The sequence below is a fragment of the Glandiceps talaboti genome, chromosome 17 (genome assembly GCF_964340395.1).
Source record: "Glandiceps talaboti chromosome 17, keGlaTala1.1, whole genome shotgun sequence".
In the NCBI taxonomy this organism is placed as follows: Eukaryota; Metazoa; Hemichordata; class Enteropneusta; family Spengelidae; genus Glandiceps; species Glandiceps talaboti.
In genome coordinates this window covers 13,486,692-13,504,355 of record NC_135565.1, presented here as the reverse complement: position 1 = coordinate 13,504,355, position 17,664 = coordinate 13,486,692, and the positions used below count along the sequence as shown (strand labels likewise).

At 34.9% G+C, this 17,664-nt stretch overlaps 1 protein-coding gene across 1 annotated transcript; it reads left to right on the top strand.

Moving 5' to 3' along the window:
- The first annotated feature begins 1,464 nt into the window (after window positions 1–1,464).
- LOC144448263 (X-ray repair cross-complementing protein 6-like) lies at window positions 1,465–17,333 on the top strand. The gene is made up of 16 exons (XM_078138443.1): window positions 1,465–1,566; window positions 2,637–2,724; window positions 3,494–3,601; window positions 4,167–4,289; window positions 5,129–5,180; window positions 6,185–6,281; window positions 6,721–6,907; window positions 7,726–7,889; window positions 8,412–8,508; window positions 9,730–9,844; window positions 10,505–10,722; window positions 11,647–11,770; window positions 12,157–12,318; window positions 12,915–13,024; window positions 13,614–13,697; window positions 14,438–17,333. Exons 2-16 carry the CDS (start codon window positions 2,656–2,658, stop codon window positions 14,549–14,551), a joined length of 1,824 nt encoding a protein of 607 aa, XP_077994569.1. The 5' UTR covers window positions 1,465–1,566; window positions 2,637–2,655; the 3' UTR covers window positions 14,552–17,333.
- The last annotated feature ends 331 nt before the right edge of the window (window positions 17,334–17,664 follow it).

Sequence of the window (17,664 nt, the reverse complement as noted above, 5' to 3'; positions counted from 1 at the left end):
TAAATTCTAGCTCCCATAGAAATCAGATTGCAGTCATTTTCAGTGAAAACAGTGGATAGAAATACAACTCAGGTATCATTCGAATGATATCATTAGGCGGTATGTTAGAAAGTATACAATAAAACAACTAAATAAAACTGAAACTTGGAAGTAGAAGAAATGACATAAAATCAATATGCTTACCTCTGGGAATGAACTTAGTGCGTATAGTCCAAATAACGGTGTACGACAGGGACCACCCAGGTTACAAACCAGGGAGAAATAATTCTCCAGGGTTTGGTGTAAATTATGACAAGTATCAATGTCAAATGGCGGAGAAAAATCAACCAACAGCACATGTGCTAGGAGAAAGAAAATATGGTTTTGGACGATTAAATAATGTCTGTATAGTTATATAGTAAATTACTGGTCAATTCAGCTTTAATGTCCCAAAAGAAAATTCAAAGGATAGAATATTTAGTATTCATTAGATTTTACGAACAGACCATGAAGATACACAATTGTATTTAGTACAAAAAATTAATTTAAAAAAAAGAACGTGGAATCAAACAAAAATAAGTAAATATAATAATAAAAAATAAGTGCAATGTATTTAGTACAAAAAAATAATCCAAAAAACAGAAGGTGGAATCAAACAAAAATATGTAAATATAATAATAAAAAATAAGTAAAACCCAAACACGCACTCGCCAAAAAGGAGTTGTACATTGAAAACTCTGTCTAGGAAGTTGTAAAATTGTTGCCATTTCAAACTTGTAAACGGTAATGTACGAAAGTCGGGATAAAAACATTAAAAGACAAACAAAAAACGTCTATATCAAATTGTCAATATACCTGGTTGTCTAGCGAATATGCTCCTGTTCATTTTCTGCGATTCCATGCTTCTATTTCTTGTCCCACGCACTTTTTAGCGTACTGTACTTTCCACTATCAGTTCACTGGGTTACTCGAACTCATAGAGTCTAGCAGAAAGTGTAGCAGACGACATTGATTTGTCAACACAGATCACAAGATACAACAAAGTCTGTCGACAAAGGAGGTCATTCGATTGTAACGGCATGAATTGTCCTTATATAAAGTTTTTCGACAAAAGGGATCATAAAGTTAAAAAAAATTAATTATCCTGACTAAATCAAACGAACTTTGCGAAAATAGCACGACTTCATCAAATTTTCTCCTAGGGCGCTGCCATTTTTCGAATGTTGCATTATGGGAATTCAATAGCGAGCAAAATGCTCACTATCATTTTGTCATTAAAAATATGATATGCATTCTTTCACATCGAAATTGGGATAAATATTACCATGTAGTGCTATAATAAATTATATCGAAAGCTGTATCGCATTTTACAAGCGATTTTAATTTCAAGGTCACGTAAGGTCAACATGAAAAGAAGTTCGCGCCAATAGTAACCAATCAGAATGTCGGAAATTGTGACGTATTTTCAAGTCGGCGTGATGACCTACATTCGCTGGCTCAGCATTTCCTAAAGACTAAGGTGAAAGTGAGACGTCTGGCGTCTCTTATATATCGAAATTGTCACAAAAACGTCGCTAAGCAAAGCAGGTAGGGGATTCTCTATTTCAATTTGTACCAATCTGTTGTCAAGCAGATCTAGAAAAGACAGCCTACACTGTTGAGAAAACGACAGAGTCACTACAATGCAATGTTTATGTGAAGACTACGGAACTCGATATTTTGCAAGATGAAAATTCGATATCAAATCTGTATTACTTGAACGAACTAAAACTCTATGCGTGGAATAGCTGATGTTGTCATGGTTTTGAAGCCGAAGGGTAGACTACCACACGATGCAAAACGTCTAATATATGTTACCAGTGTGTAAACGCCCACGACTGCCTTTAAATTATCGATATACCGTACACTGAGTGGTAAATTTCACTGATGATCTTGCTCAAATCAAACCCCGCGGGCTCAAACCATAATACAATGTATTAATAATTCGAGTAACGCACAAACCAGTTTGTATACAGGTGACCAGCTGTGCAAATTGGTACAGTCTATGTATCTTACATTATTGCCATAAGCTTATTTTCAAGAGTCAGATATCTCCACTCTTGTTATGATTTACAATATATGTATTTATAGGTAACTTTGTTCATATACTACTACATGTACTAGCAATTAATTTGTTTATTATTTTCTTTATTTCTGTGGATTAATGTGACTATTTGGTGGATTGTGATCCTTCATATCTCATAACCATATACACTGAAGTAGTATGATTATGATATGATACAGAGAGAGAGAGAGAGAGAGAGAGAGAGAGAGAGAGAGAGAGAGAGAGAGAGAGAGAGAGAGAGAGAGAGAGAGAGAGAGAGAGAGAGAGAGGGGGGAGGGAGGGAGACATGCATTTATATGTGTATCATGCATGTGTGTCTGTTGTAATATGGAATTATTATAGAACTTCCTAGAATATATACACAACAATATTCTGAGGAAATTTTAATTATAATGATAATATTATTTAGTATTTATTTTCAATTGGAAATTCATCTGTATTGGTAAATTTCTGGTAAAAATTTTCAAAGTTGTGTTTGAACAAAAATTTAATTCAATACTTTAGTAGTATTTCTTTATTTACAATTTTGTGAATATAAATATTCATAACTCAGATACAAGAGAAGTTACAAGATGGCTGACTGGAGCTGGGGATATGCTGATGCAGATGATGATGACAACGAGGAAGAATTTTCCTATGAGGTACATGTACATCAGATAGCTAGAACACAAACAATGATCTACACCAGTGTGTCCTCAAAGCCAATTTGACGCACCACTGACACACACAATGATCTACACCAGTGTGTCCTCTAAGCCAATTTGATGCACCACTGGCGTGCACAATTTCTAGTGACGCACCCAAATTTGATGTGCCTCTATTTCTTACTATGTGGTGACTCACAAGAAAAGCTAGTTTTTCTCATTTTGACGCACAACAAAATTTGGCTATCACTACTAGAGGGCATACTGATCTACACTTACATAGAACAGAGGGACTGTGGACAGATAGATTGTCTAGCTTTACTAGTAACAGATATATACAGCTTACATTTGTATGTCAACACTCCATCTACTGACTGTAGTTAACTTAACTGAGAAGAGTCATTTGATATTCTAATTTAAAGAAATATATAGAGTGAGTGATTTACAAAAAAATGAGCACTCTTTTGGAATATTCATAACAAATATTAATGTCCAACTTTTGTTGTGTAATTTGTACAATCAAGTCTGTTCATTTATATCAAATGATTGTAAGACTGTAATTATATGATGGTACTGGATTTTGTTTTATGTGTACATTTAGAATTTTAACTTCAACATTTTAGGTGAATTAAACCATCAATTATTATTTGCCAGATAGACAGAACATTATGCTGTTTACCGATAACAGACCAAGTCACATGATTTCTGTAAACTGTCAGTTTTTGTAACTTCTGTAACCATCATATTTTTTTTTATTTCTCTGCAGGCTCGTTTTGGTGGCAAAGATGGGTTGATATTTCTCATAGATTGTACTAAACCAATGTTTGCACGGCATGGTGATGATGATGAAAGTCATTTTGAATTGTGTATCAAGGTAAGTCATTGTCATCTGTGTATCAAGGTAAGTTATTTTGTTGTGTATCAAGGTAAGTTATTTTGATGTGTGCATAAATGTAAGTTATACAGTTGTGTATCAAGGTAAGTCATTTTGATATATGTACCCAGGGTAAGTCATTTTGATATGTGTACCAAGGTAAGTCATTTTGATATGTGAATCAAGGTAAGTATTTTGATCTGTGTACCAAGGTAAATCATTCTGATTTATGCATCAAGATAAGTCCATAAGAGTATAGAGCAGAGACTCACTATATGATGTAGTACACTCACAGTCAAGACATTGTAGTAGTGAATCCTAAAAACATGGAGTGAATTAAATAAACATACAAACATTATCTGTAAACACTTGTCCTAAATCACATGTACATGAACAGAACAGTATAAAAAATATGTACACTAGAAATGTCCCTTTGCTGTCAAGCATGTCAGTTGCCATGACAACCATTCAAAACATTGAAATGTGATGTTGATCTGTTCTATTTGTCAACCACTAATGATTATAACACTTTAATATAACTGAATGTATGATAATTTGATTTCAGTGTGCCAAAACTGTACTAAGTAATAAGATTATCAGCAGTGATAAAGACCTGGTTGCAGTGGTATTTTTTGGTACTGATAAATCTGAAAACCCAACTGACTTCAAACATATCTATATATTGCAGGTAAGATGTGTTTCAAAACAATCAATTGTCTAGTTACATTATATTAGGGTGGCCTTGTTTTTTTATGTTTCTAAATACTTTTTCATGGCAACTGGGGGTAATTCGATCGATTTGAAGTAAAAATTAAAAATCATCTTCATATTTCTCTGCCTCTCCTTTTCCTCCTCTCTATCTTCTTTTTGTTGCATTCCTGGTAACAAACCCTTTCCTAGTTTCTTTACACAATTGGCATGATCTCAGGCCCCCTACTTGAATAACTTCTGTCATGAAAGAAATGCTGTGTTCATGAACAAGTGTCATCGGCACCGCCATGACTGTAGATAACATCGACAAATTCTGGCCAGAGAATAATAATAATAATTTCTGTTCCACAAAATATTAAGGGCGGGTGACAATGGAAATATTTTTTTTATTTTGATGTTGGAGCTGAAAATTTGGGTTGGTCGGGTAATGAGAAACAGAAAAAAAATAGGATCACCCTTATATTTTAGCCAAAGTATTTGGAGATATATCTTACAAAGAAAAAGTGGCACACATAAAAAATTGAAAAGGGTATCCATGATATAGCATATATCATAGTGGCAGTTTAAAATTAGGTTATAATACTACATGTGACACAACACGTGCATTTGTTTGAATGAAGTCAGCTAAGGAAAGACTTCACTCAAAGAATGGCAGATGATTGTAAGATGGATCTTAGAATTGGAATAAGTGAAATACATAAAACATGTAGTTGAGTAACTTCTGTGTGTCCTCGAGCTCTGCAAAATGTCAAGTTTGTAGTTTTATTATGTGTTAGATGTGTGAAAACTTTAATTTCTTGATGTGATCTCCTGCAGGATTTAGACCAGCCATGTGCAAGGAGAATTTTGCAGCTGGAGGAGTTTGTAGGTAAGAATATGATTTTTATTTATTTATTTATTTATTTATTTATTGAACTTCGACAATAAGTCAGGGAAAAAAAGTCAGACAGGTGGCAAGCACCTATATAAGAGCAACCCTCCACATACAACAAATGGCATAAACAAACAAGAACATATTAAAACAGTAGATACAGAATATACACTAACGAATAACATACGAGAACAGAATTAAGAAATACGACACTTGGCACAATGACATTGATTGACCCATGTGCAAGTATTATAAGACCAAAAACTATTTTCCAAAAGACTTCTATACAATATACGGAGATTGTTTTTATATGATATGACTTGATATGTTATGTTATATGTTATATGATATATGATATATGATATATGATATGATATGAAATTATGATATGATATGAATTACTTTGAGTTACACAACTAATCTAGTTTGTTCTTTGCCAGTATAATCTTGTAATATGATGGTATTGCAGTAAAGTTTCATTTCTAACACTCTATGACTTCATTGTATGTTACAGTAATATTATGATCCAGAGTGTGTGTATTGGTGTTTGTTTTAGGGTTGTCGGTGGCTGAGTGGTTATACCACTTGCCTCTTATAATACGGCTGGGGTTTGTACCCTAATCTGGGTTTGTTTAAATTTTCCACTCTGTAAGTAAGAAGCATATAGTTCAGTTTGATTCTACCGAACATCGCAGGTTTTCCCCGGGTACTACGATTTCCTCCAGCACCAACATTGAACCCTTGAGGAATGGCCCTCACTAGACTTCTTTGGAGACAAGCACTAATATGGAAACTATCTAGTATAGATAAAGATTATTGTTATGCTCTGGAACAGCCAACTTTATCATCAAAATTCAGGCAGCAGAACAAGAAAGACATATCATATGTATGTAGGGCCTCTAAAGTGAATAATAACTTATTATATTATCGACTGGTTAATTGACTACACTGCTAACAAACCAACCGTTTTTAACACATACCACCTTTTTACTGTGTTGTAGAAGATGATAACAACAGTTTCTCCAAGACTATTGGACACAGCTCAGCATTCCAACTCAGTGATGTTTTATGGACTTGTTCTAATATGTTTTCAAACAGGTAAGTGTCGTATAAATATGTAATCCTGTATTTTAACTTATCAACCCTAATGTCCCAGTTTCCTTCATTTTGTTCAAGTTCTAAAACAAGTATGGTAGACAACAGATATATGTAACACTAGTCAATTTTTTTAAATAATCTCTTTACTCGGCCTCCGAACTGTTACTCTGCCTCTGAACCGTACGCAAGGTGTAAAAGCACATGTAATCAAAACCATCAACTTATTGTGTTCACTCTGTATCTGGTTTCCCAAGCTCTGAAGTGAACCATATGGGTAAGCGCCCTCAATGTACAGACTTTGTACACTTTTGTTTATTACACATGCATTAGGCCCAGCGTTCTACAGTCTTGCTACACCATGGTGGCAATAAAATGTGTCATCAGTTAGGAATCACTTTTTTATTTGACTTTTAATTCTGTCTTTTTCGTTTGTTTTCAGTGAACAGAAGATCGGACATAAACGTATCATGTTATTCACTAACAATGACAATCCACATGCTGGTGATGTAGGTGCACAAAGACAAGCCAAAACGAAGGCTAAAGATCTCAATGAACTTGGCATTGATCTTGAACTCATGCACTTACAGTCCTCTGACAGACCCTTTGATGTCACCAAGTTCTATCAGGTAAGTATTCAATAAGAATTTACTGATTTGGGGGCATACAATTGCACTAGCTGCAACTGGAATGTTTTTTTTAAACTAGACTGCCAAATTAGCAGTAGTCCAGGGCACATAGACTACTAAACATTGTATCTAGACTACCAAATTAGCAGTAGTACAGTGCACATAGACTACTAAACATTGTATCTAGACTACCAAATTAGCAGTAGTCCAGGACACATAGACTACTAAACATTGTCTCTAGACTACCAAATTAGCAGTAGTCCAGGGCACATAGACTACTAAACATTGTATCTAGACTACCAAATTAGCAGTAGACCAGGGCACATACACTACTAAACATTGTATCTAGACTACCAAATTAGCAGTAGACCAGGGCACATAGACTACTAAACATTGTACATTGACTACCAAATTAGCAGTAGTCCTGGGCACATAGACTACTAAACATTGTATCTAGACTACCAAATTAGCAGTAGTCCAGGGCACATAGACTACTAAACATTGTATCTAGACTACCAAATTAGCAGTAGTCCTGGGCACATGGACTACTAAACATTGTATCTAGACTACCAAATTAGCAGTAGTCCAGGACACATAGACTACTAAACATTGTATCTAGACTACCAAATTTATGAGGTGGTATGTGGTAGTCTTTTAGACCAATAGAAACTAATAACAAATTGTATCTGAAATAGTTTCCTTGGCTAGATCCGACTATCACACGTGTATGGTAGACATTTAATTTAAGTGCAGCAGAAGCTGCTTACATTATCTGACATTACTTCATATCGCCTTGTCTTAATTTGATGCTTTTGCAGGATATTATTTTTGTTCCTGATGATGAAGACATTGGAGTGTTACCAGACCCAGTAGAGAAGTTTGATGAATTATTAACCAGAGTTAGAACCAAAGACCACAAGAAGAGATCTATGGGAAGAATGACATTTAAACTGGGAGATGGGTGTGAATTAGGGGTGTCCATGTAAGTAGGAAATGTGGCAATGGCACTAAAATGGGAGAAGGGTGTGAATTAGGGGTGTCCATGTAAGTAGGAATGGTGGCAATGGCACTAAACTGGGAGATGGGTGTGAATTAGGGGTGTCCATGTAAGTAGGAATGGTGGCAATGGCACTAAAGTGGGAGAAGGGTGTGAATTAGGGGTGTCCATGTAAGTAGGAATGGTGGCAATGGCACTAAAGTGGGAGAAGGGTGTGAATTAGGGGTGTCCATGTAAGTAGGAATGGTGGCAATGGCACTAAAGTGGGAGAAGGATGTGAATTAGGGGTGTCCATGTAAGTAGGAATAAAAGTTAGATTGCCATCAATTTCCATGGTTAAATAGTTTTCTTGCATATTATATACAGAATACAGTCTACAGGGATGTTTTCTTACATATACAGAATACAGTCTACAGGGATGTTTTCTTGCATGTACAGAATACAGTCTACAGGGATGTAGTTCCAGCAAAACTTAATCATGTGCCATTTGTTCTTTTATTTTCAAAGGTTTAATCTTGTGCGTTCAGCTACCAAATCATATGCTATAAACCTAGACAAGAAGACCAATGAACCAGTGAAAACAAAGACATCCAGATATTGTGATGTAAGTATATTGGCTTAGTTTAGTTATCAGTCAAACACTAGTGGCTCTCTATTATAAGGTTTCTTTAAAAAATTGTACTCAAAATATTATTTCACCGCTACAAGTATTAGCCCCCTGCCCTAGCACAATATCACTTACTGCATCATGACTTGATATACTCAATTTTACATTTTCACTGCAAAGTTCACCTTCGAAAAGCTGCCCAAATGGACCAAAAATTTCCAGTGTTGAAGACTATGAATTCTATTGACTTCACAATTCACAACACTGGAGAATTTATACAGTTCTCCCTACACTACAGAGATGCACTGAGAATAAACAAAGTTTTATCAGATATGCATACATAGGCATCAAGTGGATATGGTCCTCTGTAGTATCATACTGTGATGTTAATAGGGAACTTGCAAAACTGCCATTTTGAATGTTGCATCATGGGAAATGTGATAATAAATACAAATCAAATAGTATTGTAAACAATAATGTTACATTGTTTGTAACCACAAATGATCAATTCATAGTCCATTGTGGGAGGTTTATTTTATCGGTAACTCCTGATTAGGTATTGCGATAACCACAGATAGTCCCATAGTCCTTTGCGTCTGAGCATGCTCAGTTTAGATTGCAAGTTCCCTATTGATGCCAATATTTGAGGAGTCAGAATTCTACAATATAAAAGTTAGTGATTGCATATTTTGGTAATAAACAAGTTTTGGTGACACAACTAAGAACCTAGTACAGTTCCTTTTGTTTGATTTCCCATAGTGCATTTCGATGTGAATTGGCCTCACAGCAGGTTATTGTCTTTACTATAATAATAACAATGTTGGTTTTTATATAGGGCTTTCCCACTTTGTGCTTAAAGCATATTACAAGTATATGTCAACTATACATACACACTTAAGACTTACTATAAATCTGTTCATTTTGCTAGATGTAAATCACATAATCACAAGGATTGTTTCCCCCCCCCCCCCCCCATTATGGTAATGTATAAGGGATAACTGTCATTGTACAAGTTTACTATAATTCGTCAGGTCGTAGCTGACATATAACGACCTTATTGCAATGATACAATCAATTTCTATTGTTGGTGCACTGTTCCCATGTTTTATGTACAAGACAGGTTCAATGTTCCTATGTTTTATGTACAAGACAGGTGCAATGTTCCTATGTTTTATGTTCAAGACATGTGCAATGTTCCCATGTTATCATTACCTACAGGAGACAGGAGAGAAGCTAATGCCAAGTGACATCAAGAAATTCCAGACATTTGGAGGTAGAAGGATAATATTTGATGCAGATGAAGTCACAGAAATCAAAAAGTTTGATCAACCTGGTAAGAAAGTACAAGAATCTTACTTTAAATTAGTTATTACTACTATCCAACCCATCCATACTTCACTACTATCCAACCCACCCATATTTCACTGCTAACCTACCCACCAACCCACCAAGAAATTGTGCTGTGCAAATACAACTGCTGACATCAGACTGTGACATTTAAATTAAATAGCTTATAATATAAAGTCTAACAGTGCAATATCTGCAACTGGAACATTTTTTTGAACTGTTTTTAAAATATTTTTATAATGACTTACTCATGATATTGTACACACTAAACAGTATTGAATCACTTTTGGGTGTACTTCTCTGTGTATCTGTACACACAATACAATACAATAATTTATATCCAAATTGATTTTTGGGTCCACATTGAAAAATTCAGTGCCCCAATGAATAAAGTTTAAAGTTTATTTATTTTCTAAAGTGCCTTTTCGATTTTTTGATATTTGAAAGCACTGAATAAGTTGAAATTATGATTTCAACTTAATACTATTCTACTTATGGATGAAATCAACCTGTAATTAATATGCATAATGTCCAATCATTGGTATTTTAACAATTTTCATTTAAAAATCGTTTCTTTAATCTGAAAAACAATACCCCAGTTACAGGTGGTGCAGTTTTAACACATCCTTGTCTTAATTCTGGACAGGTATAGTATTAATGGGATTCAAACCAAGGTCCAGTTTAAAACGTTATCATCATGTGAGGGCAGCACAGTTTATCTACCCAGATGAAAACAGCGTTACTGGTAGTACACCACTGTTCTCGGCACTGTTACAGAAATGTCAGGCTAGAGATGTGATTGCTGTATGTAGATTGATTGCAAGGAAGAACTCGCCACCCAGATTTATAGCACTACTACCACAGGTACATACAGGTGTATTATAATCAAATTTTACCCCCTCACTTAGTTACAGTCACCGGCTTTTGTTTGTAAAAACAAACAATCCAGTGACTAATTGTATAAATTTCACACTTTTTTAGGGGGTGGGGTGGGGGTGGGGGGTTGGGGGTGGGGTTAAACAAACCAACTTTGGTAACAAATCGTAGTGTACCAAGAGTGATACAATGATATTTACCTCATAGAATGTGATATGAGAGTGTCTATAACAGGTAACACAGTAGACCCTTGTCAAGTCACTCCTCACTAACTTTGTGGTTTCAGTTACATACTACCTTTTCAAAAAAGTACAAAATTTTGTTATGAATACAAGTATTTTGTTGTTTGATTTTCATTGTTTGATTCTGAATGTACAATTAGTACCTCGCTAAATCACAACCCTCGATAAGTCACTGTCACGGGCAGTTGTTCCAATGACCCAAGACTTATTGAGGGTCCACTGTAATTATTATAACCGTGCAGCCTGACATAGAGATATTGTCACAATGTTTTTATATCACCATAGGATAATTCATTTAATCAACTTTCTACCAGGTGGTATTTGTTTGTACACAACAAAACTACCGTACAAGGGCAAAAACAAGACTAAAGTTCAGTGGTTGCCTGATAAACGTGCCCTCGTGACATAAACACTATGTGTTGCATTGCAATCACTAAGTAAGCTTTTTACTCATTTCAAGTTAAGACCACCATGTTGAATTTGATGCCAGTATTTCCTTGAGAAGAAAGTCTTCTGTAAATCATGTAAATTTATGCATAAAGTTTTATTTGTGTCGCCTTAGTAACATGCTAGATTTGCATGAAGTGGGACCAACATGTATATATGTGTGAATTGGAAGACTGCTGCATTTGAAGGTTTATAACTAGTGAATTTTATCTTTTTAAAATAGGCAGAAGAACTGGATGAACATAATGTACAAATCACTCCACCAGGTTTTCATGTCATATTTCTACCATTCAGTGATGATATCAGGAAACTGAATTACAATTTGAAAGCGCCACCGGCACCAAGAGGTATGATCATGAATATTGTATCACTTAGCCTTTGTACACTGTATAGTACTAGTCTGGTTTGAATTAATTTGGCCAAAAAATATTTGAGAAACCACAAACTAAAACAGATATACAATACAACAACTTTCACATTCACAGGAAAGATGGAAAGATACATCATTGAATATCTTTGCCAAGGATGACACAAACAAGTTTTAATAACTTATTTCAATCGTGGTCCTCTCACATAAAATATCACACAACGGATAAATAGAACTGTTGTAATATCCTTCAATGACAGTTAATTGATAAAACGACTACAAAATACTCCTTGAAATACTCCTGAAGTGTCTACAAACACTAAAGGGAAGAGTGGATTAAATGGACACATTATTCATTTGTTACAGCCAACACAGATCAGATTGACAAAGCCAAGGAGATTGTCAAGAAATTACAGTTTAGTTTTAAGAGTGAAGCTTTTGAGAACCCCTCACTACAGACTCACTACAGAAACTTAGAGGCATTGGCACTAGATAGGGACCAGCCTGATGATGTACAGGACTACACAGGTATGGGATAGAGTTATATTTCATAAAGTTATGTCAAATTGATAATTTATCATAATTATAGTGCAATTGTAATCTTCAATATCATATATATCTAACCAAGCAGACCAGTGATGCCTCTCCCGAACATTAAATGAAAATATGATAAAATAGCATTAATATTATCTGTTTCACTTGTGAAATGTGTCCACAGAGAACAACACAAGCACTCATGCAAATACCCAGACTACTAATATGTATATTGATAATGGCATTGTAGTAGTAGTAGTAGTGGTGGTGGTGGTGGTGGTGGTGGTGGTGGTGGTGGTGGTGGTGGTGGTTGTTGTTGTTGTTGTTGTTGTTGTTGTTGTTGTAGTAAAATTTATTAAAAAGCAAGGTAGCCAGGAAACAACGACACCTGATTTCCACCCTGGGTCCTGTTACCTCTCATTAATACATTACATACCACACAAAAAAGAAAGTACAAACAATGCAGAAACAAAGTTTAACAAGACAAGAAAATGAAAACAGCAATTTCAACAGACAAATTTACACATACATTCATTTATTTCTTTATGTTATGATGTATAATTTGTGATGGTATACTCTATTGATTTCAGAACCTAATACTGCTCATATTGCAAAGAGAGCTGGTAAATTAATTGACGAATTTAAAGACTTAGTCTTTCCTGATGGTTATGATCCCGATGCTCCACCAGCTAAAAGGAAGGTCTGTAGATTCATAATTTTTTTGTGAAGTTACTGAGTACTAACTTGTAAAATTTCGTAATTTTAGTAGATTTTACTACCGACAACAAATTTTACATAGTGAAAAAACAGTTTATCTGTGGATAATATACATGTGACCAAATATGGTTGAAACCATACCAAATATGGAGATATCAGAATATGGTTGAAACCATACCAAATATGGATATGTCAGTATATGGTTGAAACCTTACCAAATATGGTGATGTTGATATATGGTTGAAGCCATAATAAATAGGGATATATCAGTATATGGTTGAAACCGTATGAAATATCGTTATATCAGTATATGGTGAACCCTTACCAAATATAGATATATCCATATATGGTTGACACCATACCAAATATGGATATGTCAGGTTTCTGAAGATAAAGTGAATATTACCAAATATGGATACACAAGACAGTAGGTGAAACCACCCCATATATGGATATATCTGCATGTTATTGTTAAAAAACTATTCCAAATATGGACATCGTAGGCTTATGTTATCAAGATGATACCAAATATGGGTAGTAATAATTATTGATGATGTATGTTATTTGTACAGGCTGCTACTGGGGGTGGTGGTGCAGCAAAGAGACCTAAGGTTGATGAAAATATCAGTGTAGAAGACGAAGCTAAAGCTGGAAAGGTAAGTTACTCAGATCTGTATTTATCTGTCCCAGTTTTATTCATCATCAATAATGAAATAAGATGGTAGGCTAATTTTTATTTCAATTTGAAACTAATTAAGAGATTAGAATCGCAACTTTTCAGATTTTTTCAGGCCATGGCCACATGTATTTGAATTTTACAGCAACTTACAGCAGAAATATCGAGGGGTCGCCGAAAGACTGCGTATCATACACATTTTATGTTCCTCAAGAACGATTTAGATAATCCAATTACCATCACCATCCAACCGCAACTGATACACAGACACACACAACGTCCTTGGAACAAACAAGCTATTTAATGTCATCACATTGCATGCTCAGATTTTGACATATACAAATTGAAACTAGCAAGAATTTGAGTCTGCTTGCATGGTTCCCATGGTGACGTGTGTACACATACAATGCCTGTTTGTTGGCAGGAGTGTGGTATTGTTTATATTTGTAATGACTGGTCTGTGGGAAGCCTGTTTGTTATTTATCTAAATTGTTTTTGGGGAACATAAACTGTGTGATACGCCATAGTCTTTTAAGTTTTAGTGACACTTAGATTTTCTGCTGTGAAATGTCCTATGCAGTCATTACTTGTTACTCCCCCCCCCCCCCCCAATTTGTGTGTATATTTCAGAGCAAAAGGTGTTTAGATTTTGAAATCTGTTATTGTCTATGAGGAGTTTATTGTTTTGTAACTTTATCATTTTCCATTCATATCCAACAGCTTGGTAAACTGACAGTGGCTACGCTGAAAGTATTCTGTAAGTCTCAGGGTTTATCAACTGCTGGTAAAAAACAAGATTTGATTGACACCATCAATGACCACTTAGGTTTGTAATAATAATGATGACTTGATTGACACCAATGACCACTTAGGTTTGTAATAGTTATGACTTGATTGGCACAAATGACCATGTAGGTTTGTAATAATTATGACTTGATCGACACCATTAATGACCACTTAGGTTTGTAATAATTATACATACATGGTTTTGTAATTGTATGATTAAATAGATTTCTGAATTGTGTACAAATGTATCTCACAGTGACCTGTCAAATTTGACGACTTTCCGAAGAAGGGAAGTCAAGATGTTCCTATAGAGCACTGATAACTTCATAAAGGTACACAAATGTACTGTTAATAAAACTACTAGAGTAAAAAAAAAACTTACTCGAACTTAGAAGCCTGTCTACTGGTAGGGTGAGGTGTTATGAGGTACTGTGTGAGGTACTGCATGAGGTAACTTGAGGTACGAGATAACTACAAGTTCCCTCCTACCAATAAAACCAGCTGACACATTTCACACTGTATGATGTGTGAACAGGACTATCATAGGTTGTAAAACAACTTAGGATAGGGAGTTACTTGATAAAGTCCATAGATAGGCTAAATTCATAATTATGAAAATATTATGATCTGAAGTCTATCTGAAGAAGTGAAATACGAATGCTGACATGGTGCTGTTACAAGCTCCTACCATATACAATCAATTCTCGGTACCTGGAGATTGTACCTCATGTTAGGGGTCAAAATAGAACAAGAAGGATGACTTATTCTCATGTGCACATATTGTAATGCATGTGTAGCCATTTGGAGTGGAAGTTTTGAAATCGAATGATTGTTATCTTTGTAACACACCTAGATAGTAAAATTTCATTTCAGGTGCCAAGAATTACAATGCACTGACTAGACATTAACAATGATCCCATATCTTACTTATTACAATGTATATCCACTTGCCTCAGAACTGTTGTAAATATTCACATTAGCCAAATAACTATGTTTTCATAGGTTTAAATAAACCTCTCACATCTATATAAACATATATCATTATTCATTCGCTTGATTTATGTTAATGCAATGTTTTAGAACTTTTCTAGAAATTTATTATTAACATCAGAATGATTCAGATTTGCAGAGAAGGGATATTGTTATATGTAGGTTTACAGGGTTACATCATAGACCTCCGGTTTATGGTTAAATTCATCTTTTTGGTATTACTGTACTGAGGCGCATTAGCGCCCTCACTCGAGCAAGGGCCCAGTACTTTCGTTTTTACCAAGGTTTCTTTTTGGTAATTGGTATAAGTAAAGTTATTTCATTTTTTATAAAATTAACTATTTACTGAGTATAGTTTGTATTCTTCTGTAAATACAATCTTAAAGGGGAACACCACTCCAGGAAATAGATTACAACCGTGAATATATACGTTCTGCTCACTCCCATGATGCAATAGCCCATAGCAAAGATATCCTATAAAGGCACAAGATCAACTTGATTTTTCTCTGAAATCACGAGTAATTGTAGGTGATGTAAAGTCATGAAATGGCTCTCCAGAACACATGGTTTATGAAAATGCTTTTATTCCTGGAGTGGCATTCCCCTTTAATGTGTATTTTTTACCAACACTTGGTAGTACTACTGTCTTGAGTCACAGAGGAAGTTATTATGTTAATATCATGATTATAGTTGATCCTATTTTATATAATTGTTTTATATTTGTAGAATGTTAAGTTGATTACACATGTAAGTGTATGTTGTATTTTGTCTTTTTGTTGTCAGTTTGTAAGTCCTAGTATAACTGGACTGGCATTTGTCATAAATTTTGTTGTTATTTTCAACTTCATTTATGTAGATTCATTAGCAGCAGTATGTGTAATTGTTTATTGATCAACCCTGTCAACATCCCATAATTTAGAATTTGTTGACAGTTAGATACATGTAATAGGCCATTGTAGACTGCAAACAGGAAATTGAGAATACAGCGCCCTCACTCAAATTGGGGGTATCAACATCTCATAGTGCCGTTTCTTGAGAGCTTTGTCCCTTGGCATTCTGTAGAAGTGTTAAAATCAGTGATGTTTTTCGTATTGTTTAGACATCGAGGAAAGCAGCAGTGCTCTACTGAGTAACCTATACGATGTATACCCATAAGGTACACACAGATAGGAAGTAGAGCGCCACCATGGCAAATATTGGAAAGGCCTATTGGGTCTGCACCTGATTTAGAATTGTTTACAGATGACCATCAAGTCAGTGTACATGTAGATCAACCCACTGTGTCCTCTGATGACTGTCAACAATTTGTGTTGTAAGTTAAAATAGAAATTAGGTTTTCCTGTGAGTCACCATAGTAACTGAAACAATGAAAGGAGAACTCCAGAAGTTGTTGTGTGTCAGTGGCAAATCAAGGCTTAGAGGGTGCACTGGTACCATGATCACCAAATTGGGTTGGTCACAAGAATTTGCTGTGTGTCAGTGGTAAATCAAGGCCTAGAGGGCACACTGGTACCAGCTATGATTAATAATTTAACTTTTCGGTATTGTGCATTTTCTTAGTAAAAGTTTGTCACCTTTTTATCTGGCAAAAATTAATGGACATAGCAAAAATTTATAATTGTAATAACTTTGAATACTAAATACACAGTTAAGTGGGAAGTCACACTGTGTTATCTTAATGCCAAATGCTATGTACCTAAACACAGGAGAATTTACCACATACTAGAGTTGTCATGACAACGTGCCGTTTCTATGGCAACACATGGCTTTCCAAAAAATCAACAATATAGTACTACTGCAGCCTTATAGTGATAAAAATAATGTACTATTTGTCCAGAATTCCATAATTCTTTGAAATAAATTTGAAATTTTGGAAAAAAAAGTATTGATTTTTGAGTCACTATCTGTGTTCGAATAAATTTTACTGAGCGCCACACAATCATAGTTCTGGGGCGCATTCAAATTGCCCAAACATGATTGTGATTAATCTGACGTCATTTCTCGAAACGAGGTTGTAAACAAAATGCTCAATCACGATCATGATTACTTACATGTAAACATTTTGTAAAGTTTCGCATATTTCCGATAAATTAAATGATTTTACATCGTCAAAATGATTACAATGATAACAAATTACCAATCAGACCGAACACAATTTATGTACATAATGT

Excerpts from the sequence above, each read along its gene's own strand:
- LOC144448263 (XM_078138443.1), top strand. The coding sequence starts at position 2,656 with ATGGCTGACTGGAGCTGGGGATATGCTGATGCAGATGATGATGACAAC. Across the intron at positions 8,509-9,729 it reads AGACATCCAGATATTGTGAT|GAGACAGGAGAGAAGCTAAT; the intron begins GTAAGTATATTG and ends CATTACCTACAG. Across the intron at positions 13,698-14,437 it reads ACGAAGCTAAAGCTGGAAAG|CTTGGTAAACTGACAGTGGC; the intron begins GTAAGTTACTCA and ends CATATCCAACAG.